Source organism: Barbus barbus, assembly GCF_936440315.1.
Source record: "Barbus barbus genome assembly, chromosome: 48".
NCBI lineage: Eukaryota > Metazoa > Chordata > Actinopteri > Cypriniformes > Cyprinidae > Barbus > Barbus barbus.
In genome coordinates this window covers 18,273,931-18,288,089 of record NC_136726.1, presented here as the reverse complement: position 1 = coordinate 18,288,089, position 14,159 = coordinate 18,273,931, and the positions used below count along the sequence as shown (strand labels likewise).

General features: G+C 35.2%; 1 protein-coding gene across 1 annotated transcript in view; it reads left to right on the top strand.

Moving 5' to 3' along the window:
- Nucleotides 1-5,996: 5,996 nt before the first annotated feature.
- The window catches only part of LOC306867027 (mucin-2-like), a gene marked incomplete at both ends in the record, with an annotated part of 28,340 nt that continues 20,177 nt past the window's right edge, over nucleotides 5,997-14,159 (top strand). The window contains 15 exons of the mRNA XM_079412491.1: nucleotides 5,997-6,069; nucleotides 7,046-7,307; nucleotides 7,398-7,512; nucleotides 9,928-10,018; nucleotides 10,181-10,302; nucleotides 10,418-10,643; nucleotides 10,753-10,878; nucleotides 11,101-11,215; nucleotides 11,361-11,499; nucleotides 11,633-11,746; nucleotides 12,296-12,362; nucleotides 12,469-12,606; nucleotides 12,696-12,860; nucleotides 13,179-13,273; nucleotides 13,526-13,652. Of these exons, the coding sequence (XP_079268617.1) occupies nucleotides 5,997-6,069; nucleotides 7,046-7,307; nucleotides 7,398-7,512; nucleotides 9,928-10,018; nucleotides 10,181-10,302; nucleotides 10,418-10,643; nucleotides 10,753-10,878; nucleotides 11,101-11,215; nucleotides 11,361-11,499; nucleotides 11,633-11,746; nucleotides 12,296-12,362; nucleotides 12,469-12,606; nucleotides 12,696-12,860; nucleotides 13,179-13,273; nucleotides 13,526-13,652 (1,975 nt within the window). The remainder of the gene's footprint in view (nucleotides 6,070-7,045; nucleotides 7,308-7,397; nucleotides 7,513-9,927; nucleotides 10,019-10,180; nucleotides 10,303-10,417; nucleotides 10,644-10,752; nucleotides 10,879-11,100; nucleotides 11,216-11,360; nucleotides 11,500-11,632; nucleotides 11,747-12,295; nucleotides 12,363-12,468; nucleotides 12,607-12,695; nucleotides 12,861-13,178; nucleotides 13,274-13,525; nucleotides 13,653-14,159) is intronic.

The window sequence follows — 14,159 nt, the reverse complement described above, 5'->3', positions numbered from 1 at the left end:
AATGATGTCATGTTATAGGAACTACTGAACAGACATTTAAAAGTTGATTTTAAAATGCAAAGTATTTCAAATTCAAATTAAAATAAAGCTATGTAAATACTTACATTTTTACAACACTATAAGTGTGTGTCCCATCAGGTAATGGAAAGTTCGACACACACTTGTGGTCTTCATCCTCACTTGAACACTTGGGCCAAATACAGGAAATAAGTCATTTAAGTAGTCAAGTGCAAAGACTGCAAATGTGAGTATTTGGACAAAGCTTCAGTTTTTGCAAAAAAACTGTTCCAGTGGGTGGAGTATGGGCTACATGAATATCCATGAATTTATTGTGGGCGTGTCCTTGAAACAACATTTTAAGCATTAACTGCAAGGTGCATAGTTAGTGTAATATGATACATAATGATATATAATAATATGATTGTTGGCACACAAATAAGCGAATATGTTATGCTAGCCTATAGGCTAATCCAGATTTTTAGTCTTTGATTTTTTTTAATTCTTTATTTTTTTCTGATTTAGTTCAGATTTTTTACTCTTTCCCTAGAATTACTTTTGTACTGTTCTGAACTCGGTTTGATAACCGAGGCAATGTAATGCAGTCACTATATGCAAGATTCATGTCAAATGAGGCAGTGGCAATAGAAACTCAACGCAGTACAACCAATGTTGGTTTATCTAATCAATGTTTTATATTTGTTCCCTCCCTTTGCCAACAATGTTGCCCGGTTTCATAAGGGTATTTTCTGAAGAACAGCTGTTTCTTGGACTGTCAACACTTGCTTTGCGGTGTTACAAAAAGGTGGAGCCTTTGTATCGGATCTCACTTTGCATGCTCATCAAAAACCTGATGTTTACCTTTGGAGGAACTGTTGCTCTTCTGAAAGAAGTTGTCTGATGGCTTGAGCAGATCTCAATATCACAAAATTATTATATTTGCTGTTGACTGAACAATGATTTACAAAGGAGGGCCTGAATTTACTTGTTGTCTAATGCCATGCCAGCCTTCTGATTATTCACTGTGTAAAGAAAAGAATGAAGGGCCATGTCAATAAACTCTTTTTTTTTGTTTTTTTAATAAAAGCTGCAGTCCATAAGTTTTGCCTCTTTGTCACCATCTCTGTTTGAAAACTTGGAATTGTTGTTTCTTGTGGAGTTATCTTCATTGCGTGGGGTTGTGCTCCTGCATGAGCGCAGATGAATCTAATGTTTTGAGGTGAATGTGTAGCTGTCAGTCACCACACCGGTGTGAATCCTATACTTAGTAATCGAAGATTCTAGCCTACGTCTTGTAATATGTGACCCTGGACCACAAAACCATAATTTTGACCCATACTATGTATTTTTGGCTATTGCTACAAATATACCCCAATGACTTAAGACTTTTGTGGTCCAGGGTCACATATATGACCCAAATAAGAATTTTCACCGTATATTGCCATCTGAACAAGTAAGTAACAAGTCTGCCACATTTGTTCTGACCAACTGAGGAAAAAAGCATTACAATAAATTGCACTACCAATGGTGATTTAATCTAAAGATCGGTTAGCTCATATCACATTAAACCTTGCAAATTATTATTATTGTTATACTTTATTCTCAAATTATTCATGTTAACAACATCAGCATTGCATGACAATGAGTATAGTGTGTATTAGCATGTAGATTTCAATTTCTGTACAGTCTAATATCTAATTGTCATACAAATCGAATTTCATACCAAGAAATGATTTTAACCCAAAAAGCAAACTATGCTCCCTTCGAACTGGTTTTCTGGTTTTCTTGTGTAATCCCAGGCTATCTGTAATCAGAAGCACATTTAAAACTGGAATATAATTTAATTTCATTCACATGTGTTTCATAAACACATTATCCTTTCTGGATTACAATTCGCCATCAAAATGATTTTTTTGACATTTAATTATTCTAGCTGCTGTGAGCAGGGCCGCATTAAGACTGCACTTGGCCCCAGGCCTATGACTTACTGCAGGGCCCCCCATCACAATAATTATATATATATACAAACCCGATTCCAAAAAAGTTGGGACACTGTACAAATTACGACTAAAAAGGAATGCAATAATTTACAAATCTCATAAACTTTTATTTTATTCACAATAGAATATAGATAACATATCAAATGTTGAAAGTGAGACATTTTGAAATGGCATGCCAAATATTGGCTCATTTTGGATTTCATGAGAGCTACACATTCCAAAAAAGTTGGGACAGGTAGCAATAAGAGGCCGGAAAAGTTAAATGTACATATAAGGAACAGCTGGAGGACCAATTTGCAACTTATTAGGTCAATTGGCAACGTGATTGGGTATAAAAATAGCCTCTCAGAGTGGCAGTGTCTCTCAGAAGTCAAGATGGCAAGAGGATCACCAATTACCCCAATGCTGCGGCGAAAAATAGTGGAGCAATATCAGAAAGGAGTTTCTCAGAGAAAAATTGCAAAGAGTTTGAAGTTATCATCATCTACAGTGCATAATATCATCCAAAGATTCAGAGAATCTGGAACAATCTCTGTGCGTAAGGGTCAAGGCTGGAAAACCATACTGGATGCCCCTGATCTTCGGGCCCTTAGACGGCACTGCATCACATACAGGAATGCTACTGTAATGGAAATCACAACATGGGCTCAGGAATACTTCCAGAAAACATTGTCGGTGAACACAATCCACCGTGCCATTCGCCGTTGCCGGCTAAAACTCTATAGGTCAAAAAAGAAGCCATATCTAAACATGATCCAGCAGTGCAGGCGTTTTCTCTGGGCCAAGGCTTATTTAAAATGGACTGTGGAAAAGTGGAAAACTGTTCTGTGGTCAGACGAATCAAAATTTGAAGTTCTTTTTGGAAAATTGGGACGCCATGTCATCCGGACTAAAGAGGACAAGGACAACCCAAGTTGTTATCAGCGCTCAGTTCAGAAGCCTGCATCTCTGATGGTATGGGGTTGCATGAGTGCGTGTGGCATGGGCAGCTTACACATCTGGAAAGGCACCATCAATGCTGAAAGGTATATCCAAGTTCTAGAACAACATATGCTCCCATCCAGACGTTGTCTCTTTCAGGGAAGACCTTGCATTTTCCAACATGACAATACCAGACCACATACTGCATCAATTACAACATCATGGCTGCGTAGGAGGAGGATTCGGGTACTGAAATGGCCAGCCTGCAGTCCAGATCTTTCACCCATAGAAAACATTTGGCGCATCATAAAGAGGAAGATGCGACAAAGAAGACCTAAGACAGTTGAGCAACTAGAAGCCTGTATTAGACAAGAATGGGACAACATTCCTATTCCTAAACTTGAGCAACTTGTCTCCTCAGTCTCCAGACGTTTGCAGACTGTTATAAAAAGAAGAGGGGATGCCACACAGTGGTAAACATGGCCTTGTCCCAACTTTTTTGAGATGTGTTGATGCCATGAAATTTAAAATAAACTTATTTTTCCCTTAAAATGATACATTTTCTCAGTTTAAACATTTGATATGTCATCTATGTTGTATTCTGAATAAAATATTGAAATTTGAAACTTCCACATCATTGCATTCTGTTTTTATTCACAATTTGTACAGTGTCCCAACTTTTTTGGAATCGGGTTTGTATATATAATACTATATATATATATATATATATATATAATATAATACTAGCCTAAGTAAAAATAAGCTTACTGAAGACAATAAGCTTACTGAAGACACAGTCACAAATTAGGCTACAACAGAACAAAGATCATAAGAAATCGACCTACTTGAAATACATAAAGCACTGAATAATAGTGCTTTAAGTAAGTGATTTTCTTTCTGATGTTTGATTTACATTATTGACACAAATGGCAACAGCAGCTATATTAGGCTGCTTTAGAGGAATAGTTCACCCAAAAAAAGAAAATTCTGTTGTTGTTCTAAACCTGTATGAGATTCCTTCTGCTGTTGAATGCAAAATAATATATTTAGAACAATACTGGTAATCAGACAGTTGCTGGGCCCCCATGACTTCCATAGTATGAAAAAATAAACTATAATTGGAGTCAATGGGGGACCAGAAACTGGTTGCGATCATTTTTCAAAGTATCTTCTTTTATGTTGAGGAGAACAAAGAAATTCATAGAGGTTTAGAACATTTTTGGTTGAACTATCCTAGGTACAATTTCTTTATGTTTACTGACGTGACGTAATGATGCTCAAATTTCCCACGAAAACCTACCCGTAGAAAACATTATTAGAAGCTAACCATTGTGAATCGGGCTAAAGTAAGGTGATAGATTTGAACACTGGCTGGTTATGTACTTGCTCAAATATTGATTTTGGATCATTTTTAACCAAAAAAAGTTACAGACTGCAGCTTTAAATTTCATTCTGTAAATAATTTAATATCAGTGTTCCTGAATTTACCATTTTAAGGAATACAGAGATGAATCCATTTGAGCTTGCAAACTGAATTTCAAATACAATTTTATATGTTTTACTGTATAATCTCTCTATAGTTCCCCATGCCTTGATTAAAATATTATATTTGAATAAAATATACTGAAAGTAGAACTTAAAAAGTGTGCGTAGTATTGCATTATCAGATGTACTGTATTTTGCAATATTTCCTTCTTAATGAAACTTAGATTTTTCTTTAAAAAAAAAAGTTGCAACAACAATAGCAGTAAAGAGCCTGAACACAAATAAAAAAGCAAAATATCAACGATTTATTTTGTAATTGGAAAAAAAAAAAAGTATGTATATTTAGGATACATAAATTAGCAGCTTGGACATTCTACTTTAAATTCTTAAAATAAGTAAGCTTTCAATGATGATGAATTAATTATTTTTCAAACGTTGCACAGGGTCAAATATGCCCATATACCCATAAATCGATTTTATTTATTTATTTATTTTTTATTATTAGGTTTTAATTAATTTTTATTAGCATCATGTTGTCTAAATCCTGTCTGTAAAAATTTGGTTATTTGTACTGCAACTAAACAACAATCAGAAATGTCCTATCTTGTTACCATTTGGTGTCCCCTCAGTAAGACTTTTTTATTTTATTTTATTTTATTATTTTTTTTTTATTATTATTTTTTTTTTAATTCACTTTAAATACTGTAGAACTTTTTGATGCCTAATGTTTAATTTCCGGATTAACTAATCATTTTCGAAAGGTCAACAGGGTCAGCCATGCTTGAAAAAAACAGCTGAAGAAACAGCCATAAATGGTTATGCATGACGTCACATTTCTCTCAAGTCTAAAATCTTTAACAAGTAAAGGATCAGGATATGAGCACTGCCAGATGGTGAATGGTTAGTTTGTTTGAATTCACGAAAGCACAGGTGGCATTCAGGAGCTTGAGACACACCTGTGTACCTGCAAAGATGCTGAACGTCAAATTATCTGCATCACAGACAGGATATTCAAACCTCACACGCAATCATATATGTGGACACTCGACATGCACTGCCATTTCGCTGCAAGCTTGATGGAAAATTTGATTAATTTGACACATTTATGATCATATCCTTCTTGAGAAATGTATATGGATGTCTAGAAAGTAACTCAGGACACGTAAGACTAGTTATTTACACAAGACCATTAGTCTTCATCTCATTCTCCATATCAGCTGCTAAATGGTTTATTAATCATGTATTGTATATTTATTTTGCAGGTTTTAGCAGTTATTGTTACTAATCCCCATCACACATGTACATTGAAATTGTAAATTATTCACACCCTGCTGTAAATATAATATTCATTGCATAATTTTATTAAATGTCACATCAAACACTGTTTGCAGAGGCAGAGGAACTGCCGCCCTCACACACACACACACACACACATGCCATCACATAGCATGTTGACTTTTTTTCTGTCACATACACCACAGAAAGCTGGCAGACCCTCCCTGTTGGGTGGGGAGTGAAAGGTGAATGAGAAATGATATAAAAGAAATCCAACAGTACTGCAGCTCTACCTGTAGACAACACTCACCTCCCACCATGGAGTGGAGAACATCTATAGTCTGCATACTGCTTCTGGCGCTTACCAGCATCCAGGTTGATTCAAAGACGGGTAAGAGTTAACAATCAGTCAAAAATTTCATACTTGAAATGGTTCTTGAGGGGTGTCATCTGTCTCGTTTATTTTATTTTTAAAAACTTTTTTTTTTTTTTTTATTATTAGCATAATATTTCTCTAAACCCTGACTGTATGATTTTCTAAATATTTTTTATTAAAATATTATATATATTTTTTAATTTTTTAATCACATCTGTCTAAATCCTGTCCTTATATATTATAATATAATTATTTTTACTACTAAATAACAAATTACTGATATTGTTATAATTTGACGTCCCCTCAATAAGACACTATTTTATTTTATTTTATTACTTAAATTTAGTTCAATCAGTATACAATTTGGAAGATTTTATATTTAAGATTCAATATATGAAATGTTAAGTGTGTACTTATATTGTCACAATTTTAATTTGACAATATTATACACACCTTTTTATTTTATTTTAATTTTAGTTCAATCAGTATACAGTTTGGAAGCTTTTATATTTAAGATTCAATATATGAAATGTTAAGTGTGTACTTATATTGTCACAATTTTAATTGTGAACAAAGTGACAAAGTTCATTTACTTCCCTTCACGATGACTTCAACTTTCCTTAAATTTGTGGATTGACAAATGTAACCAAGTGACCAAATGCAGGAAGTATCTGAGAATGCCTGAATTTTAATTGAGTTTGCAAATAGGGAAAATAATTGTAATTCAAATTTAAGGGCATATAATTCATTTTCATAATGCATTCATAGAACTGCTGTAAGCATATATTTTAATAGTAAATTATATGTTTCACATAATTTTTTTTTTCAGTGATCAACATTTGAAAAGCTTAAAGAAATTTAAGAACTTAAAGAAATTTGTATTTAATTTATATTTAATAAATTATATTTTTCTTTCTTTTCTTTTCTTTATTTTTCTTCTAAAATAAGTCAAACTTTTCACATTTCTTTGTTTTCTCACATTTTTTTGCAGTCTATCCCAGCAACCATGTCAACAACATCTGTAGCATGTGGGGAAACTTCCACTTCAAGACGTTCGATGGAGACGTGTATCAGTTCCCAGGCACATGCGAGTATAACCTGGTGTCCGAATGCCAAAGCCTCATTCGCCAGTTCTCGGTTCACGTGAAGAGAACAGAACACAGCACTGGCCCAAAGATCAGCAGAGTCTCTGTTTCCATCAGTGACATCGGCATTGAGTTGACCGAGAAACAGGTCATAGTCAATGGAGAAAAGTAAGATTCTGGGGAACACAACCAGCTGTAAAAGGCTTTAAATGTATTCTGGTTGGTCAATCTTTCATTTGAATCCTTTCTCTTGTTCAGAGTAACGCTGCCTGTGCACGTCGCAGGGATTCTTGTGGAAGAGAACACCATTTACACCAAACTCTATTCCAAAATGGGCATCACTGTCACATGGAACAAAGAGGATGCCGTCATGGTGAGTTTATAGACTAGTCCGGCTCATCATGAGCTCAAAACAACTCCTATGAAAGTACATCTTTAACCAGAATCAAAAGATATAGTCTAAATATATTTATAGTCTAAATATAATCTGTTCAGAATTTGAATAAATGTTTTATTCTCGTGCTTCTAAGGGCCATATACCCTGTACAAGCAGTAAAATATCAGGAGTGACACAAACATAAATGCAGGATTCATTTTCGAATGGAAGATTTGTCAAAATAGATTAATGCAGACTAATGGATTAATAGAAAAATATTTGAATTTTCATGTCAAAATTATTTATAAAAGTAATGACTGTAAATCTTGCGATATGTGTACATTGCTATTCTTGTTGTGGTAAAAAGTTAATAGTTTTGCAGCACTGCCTACATAATTTTATGACTAAAGCCTTGTTTTTAACTATAGGTTTTCAAATGGATATCTGATTTAAGAATTGCAAACCTTAAATACACTAAACTTGCTTAATTCCTTCTAAGATGGACAAGAGTTCAGTAATTGTGTCAGATGAGTGATTCATGTAACCTATAGAATCGGTTCATACATTATGAGTCACTTGTATGTACTCTTCTAGCTGTGTCTGAAATCGCTCTCTCGTTCACTTATTCACTAATCCCTATATAGTGTATAGCAGCTGAGTGGACTATATCAGAAGGAGTGAACGAAATGAAGTGAACTGTGCGTGAGACCGTGTAAACTCTGCAAAACATCTTCGTCACATAAGTACTTTTATAATTTAGAAAATAGTGTTAATGGCAATAACACTTAAAATGACTTTATATTGTAATTAGCTTTGTGGTTTCATTGATGGTATATTATTAAATTGTTTTGTAATGCTTATTTTCATAATAATTAAATACTATTAAAATACTGTCAACCACAATAAACTCACATTAACACGTTCATAATTTGATGTATTTTGTAGTATGAAACGCCCCCGAGCAGCGTTTTTGCTCACAGATAAGATGACAATGGCTGCGACCGTTAATTTGACATCAGAATGAATACGCCACCACCGAATATATTACCGTATACCGTATATTTTAAATATACACCAAATGATCATCATTTAAATGGCATCTCTCATTCAAACCCGCTCACTCCTACTTCTGCCGCATTGGATTGTGGGAAATAGTGCTTCAGCGAGTGTACATCAGTTGTACACTCAAAATCAGAATGCATTGTGGGTAAAAAGTAGTGAACGCATGTAGGGAATGAAGTCGTTCATACAGAATTCGGACAGCACTACAAAATGTCTGACACCCGATATAGTGCACTATGTAGTGGATAGGGAGTGTTTTTGATTCATTAAAAAGAACCGCTCGTATGATTCATTTGTTAGTGAATCACACAACACAGCTAGTGCTGCTAGATGTCTTTTATTCACTAGAAAAATCAGCTATTAAAGGGATAGTTCACCCAAAAATGAAAATCCAGTCATCATTTACTCATCCTCAAGTAGTTCCAAACCTGTATGAATTTTTTTGTTCTGCCGAACACAAAGGAAGATATTTTGAAGAAAGTTTGTAACCAGGCTGTTTCGGGGCACCTTTGACTTCCATGGTAGGAATAAAAAAATACTAAGGAAGTCAATGGTGCCCCAGAACTGCTCTGTTATTTGCATCCTTACAACCAGTTTAGACCACAAACTAGCATGTAAAGCTTGGGTAAAACATGATTTATTTAGTTGTGGCACGGTTGACTAATAAAATGAATCTGCGTAATAGAATCTCAAATGCTTTGTGGACTAGAAAATAATCTAATATTTTATTTATTTTTTTAATTGGACAATGCGGTCACTTTATTGGGCTTCTCTGATGATTGGACGAGTCTTTACAGCAAACGGCCAAACTGAAATGGCGTAATACACGATTTACAGACAGAGAACTTCAAAATCACGCTGGAGATGGCTGTGGCATTATATTTGACGTTTATTATCTTTTTAAGTACCTAAAGGAGCAGAATTAATTTATTGCTCAACATGACAGTTTCAAGGAAGTGAACAGACAGTAGCATATTGTGCAAGAAGCAGTGAAGTAAAATGCTATATAAGGCAATTCTCTGTGACGCACTGAAGCGTATTTCCATCCTTATGAACATAGTTGTTAACAATAGTGAATTTAAGTCTGCAAGTAAAATTTACATGTGTATACTGACAAAACAAGTACTGTGCAATACCACGGTAACTTGGTAATAATCTGGTACCATTTTGTTTTGTATTTTTACGTCATTGGCTGGCACTGGCCTTTTCCCATAAGACTGAACACAAATGATATTCCATATTCCATTGTTTTGCTTGCTCTGATCACATAACATCACTACTGACATAAAGTCCAAATGGCCACAAATATTAAGTCAAATGATCTAACAATTGTGTGGGGTGCTTTGTTAGGTGGAATTAGACCCCAAATATTCCAATCGGACTTGTGGACTGTGTGGCGATTTCAATGGCGTTCCAGTTTATAGTGAGTTCATTGAATCTGGTAAGTAACTTTTACAGCCTGATTTCTTACTTTTCTGCATATAGTGATTATTTGACCAATTATAAACAATATCAATGTTTATTCCTCATGGATTCCAAATTCGATGAATCTCCAAGAACTTTAAGAATATGCAAAATCAAGTGACTGTCTTATTTATTACAGGACGGAGGGTTGGCTATGCTGAGTTTGGTAATATGCACAGAGTTCCCAATCCAACACATGTCTGCGAAGATCCTTTTGAAAACGACGATGAGCAAAATGTAGTGGACAAATGTGAAAAATTTGTAAGTTACAGAAGAAAGTTGATCATTCCAAATTAAATTGTTAGTCACAACAGCAACTTTTACTATTGTTACTTAATATGGCCCTTCAAGATGTTCCATGTCCTTTTCACAACAGCGGGCAGATTGTGCAGACCTTTTGGAGGATGAAAAGTGGTCTTCTTGTAGCTGGGTTGTGAACCCAGAGCCATATATCAAGGCCTGTATGAATGATATTTGCTCGAGCCAACCTGAAGATGAAGACACCAGCATCTCTGCGCTCTGTGCGACTTTGTCTGAATATTCACGTCAGTGCTCTCATGCCGGAGGAACTCCGCCGTCCTGGAGAACAGCAAACTTCTGTGGTAAGAAATGCCTTGATAATTCTGGTGAAAGTGATATGATTCTTCCATTTTGAGCTGTTCCTTATTATAGCAGCTGTAAAGCAGTTGTGTGTCTTGTATTCCTATGCAGATGTGACGTGCCCATACAATATGGTACATTCTGAAAGCGGCTCCCCCTGTATGGACACATGCTCACACAAAGACACAAACACACTGTGTGAGGAACACAACACCGATGGATGCTTTTGCCCGCCAGGTCAGTACCACCATTTATATAATATAAACTACTGTTCAAAAGTCTGGTTTTTTTACATACAGAAAGGGTGCATTAAATTGATCAAAAGTAACAGTAACAGCATTTATAATGTTACAAAAGCGTTAAATTGTAATAACGTTTCATAATATTACTGTTTTTATTGTATTTTTCCACATTAGAACCACATCAAGTTGATATTGTTTCATTGCATCTTCATTATAGGAACTGTGTTTGATGACATCTTAAACACGGGCTGCATCCCAGCAGAAAAGTGTCAGTGTAAGCATGACCGTGTCTACAGCACAGGAGAGATCCTACGCGAAGATGAGGAAGAATGGTAAGAAAACACATTTAACTCAATATCCATATGTATGGCACTTTTTTATCCTAGTGCATTTTGTGTCCTTTCATGTATTTTATTACTCGTAGACAAGAAAAATATGTATCACCACATCTGTTTGTAATTGTATTGTGTAATTCAGTATATGTAAGGAGGGAAACTGGATTTGTACGAGTATTCCTGGCCCTGGCCTGTGCTCCGTAGAGGAAGGATCTCACTTCACCACCTTTGACGGGAAAGAATTCACTTTCCATGGAGACTGTAACTATGTGCTCTCAAAAGTAAGTGTGTTTTAGTTACTAGCTACACCTTATTTAATTGCTAAGACATGTTGGTTTTTCTTTGGTTTGTATCCATGCTTTCGGAATATGTGAAATTCTTAAAATATGCTAACTTCTGCATTTGTTTTTGTAGGACTGTGAGGAGTCCAAGTTCATCATACTGGGTCTGATCGTTCCTTGTTTTACTCATCAAAGTGACACCTGTTTAAAGTCTGTTGTGGTGCTGTTTGACAACAACATGAAAAATGTGAGTACACCTCTCTACTTCCACAATCTTATATATTTGACTTTTATAGCAAACAGTGTCTTTTTGACAGTTTGAGTGAGTAATGAGATGTACATAATTACAGTGCTGTTCAAATGTTTAAGGTCAGTAAAATGTTTCAGATGTTTATGCTTACCAAGGCTGCATATACAGTTAAAACAGTAATATTGTTAAGCAACTGTTTTCTATTGTAATATATTTGAACGTAATATATTCCTGTGATTGCAATGTAGGAATTTTCAATCTTCAGTGTCTTGTGATGTTTCAGAAATCATTCTAACATGTTGATTTGCTGCAAAAACATTTCTTATCATTAATGTTGAAAACAATTGTGCTGCTTAAACATTTTCTGGAAAACGTGATAGATTTTCAAGATTCCTTGAGGAATAGAAATAAAACAGCAGACTTTACTGTTATTTTTATTCAATGTAATGTGTCCTTGCTAACAATAATAGTATTTAATTTTAAAAAAATTGAAAAGCAGTGTAACTTGTGCAAAATAAAACTATGACGGTGCTCTTTTTTCTTCAGCCCCTGATTATTAAAGCTGACGGGACGGTGCAACACAATGCAGAAATTTCACTTCCTTACATGACAGGTGAAGGAGAAGAAGCTTTTGATTTATTTTCTGTGCTTTAGAGCCTATGTGCTAATATATATATATATGAAGTGTTTTTCAAGTTCCTTGATTCTTTTTCTCTCAGCTGACTTCACGGTGTTCATGCCGTCATCGTTTCACATCATGCTTCAGACCACCTTTGGGCTGCAGGTGCAGGTACAGCTGGTGCCTCTTATGCAGGTCTACATCACCGTAGACCAAAGCTTCCAGGGCAAGACTTGTGGTGAGACATCTGTCTTAAAAAGCAACATCTGCATTAAAAAGTGAACTCATCATGATAGCCAATGTTGTGGTGTTTGTTTGTTTATGCAGGTATCTGTGGAAATTTTAACAAAGTGCTGTCAGATGATCTGAAGACTCCTCAGGGAGGGGTGGAAAGTACAGCGGTTTCCTTTGCAAATGCCTGGAAGGCCCAGTCCAACTGCCCCGACCGTACTGAGAGACTGGACGACCCCTGTTCCTACAGCAGTGACAGCGGTGAGAGACTTTTTACTTCCAAAGTCAATATGGCGATTAGTTTTTAATTTTGTATTCGTATTGTTTTATACATATACCGAAGGGATTATAAGTAGATTGGATAGCAATAGATTCGGAAGCGATCAAGAGCACTAGTGTGTTCACGTATGACCGAAAACCACATCAACAGGTGTCAGTATTCTACCAATATGTTGCATCAGCCAGTATTTCCACATAAAATTACATGGTGCCCATGTTTTAATAAAGTATCTGCTCATTTATGCATGTTTTGTTAAGTAGAAGTTTTAATTAAATTGCCATCTTTTATGATGCTTTTAGAGCACTTCGCTGAGCACTGGTGTTCCAAGATGAAGGACAAGGAGAGCCTCTTTGCCAAATGTCACACCACTGTCAATCCAGACAGCTACTACAAAGTATGATATGAAACAGTAGCAGATTATATACAGACAAGCAGCATTTTCTTAACCTTTTGAAACTGAGCAACCCAGTTGTGTATTATAGTATTTATTAATATTTTAAATGAGCTTTTATGCTTACATGTTCAGTTTTAGTAATTTGTGCTTTTTTATATATATATATATTTCTATTTAGCTTTAAATCAAGGACCGATTTAATTCCATTTATCCCGGCTTCCACAGTGACACAACATGTCTATGTACTTTCAGAGATGCAAATACTCCAGCTGTACCTGTGAGAAGAGTGAGGATTGTCTGTGTACAGTGTTCTCTGCGTACGCCCGGGCCTGTGCGGCTAAAGGAATAATCCTCCAAGGCTGGAGAGACATTGTGTGCAGTAAGATGGCTGAAAATTATTTATTCTGTAGATGGATGGATAAGGGGGATATTTCAGTGAACAAAACGTCAAAAGTCTATTTAATGCTAAGTCGTGTGATTAACTTTTTTTTGCATACAATTTTGTGAGGGAGAAAATGCTAATCTCACAGTCTTTGAAGTCGACAATTTTTCCTTTGCATTATTATCTCTGTATTATAAATGTAATTTTAAATATATTTGAATTGAATTCTAAAGGTTCAGGTTTTTACATCTTGAATTAAAGGTGAATATTTTCCAGGTAATATTTTCATAATTTAATTTTAATTCGGTAGTAATGAAAAGTTGATGCCAACTTCATATCTTTATAGTATAATGCTTACCATTTTTCAAACACTGTGTAAGTATATAAAACAATATAGCTGACTTTATTTTTTAGGAAGGGCATCCTTTACAAGTGGGGTCATTATATTTGGGTGTCTCAAAAAGCTTCAAAATAATCTAACCTAGAAGATTAGAAGAATGCTTA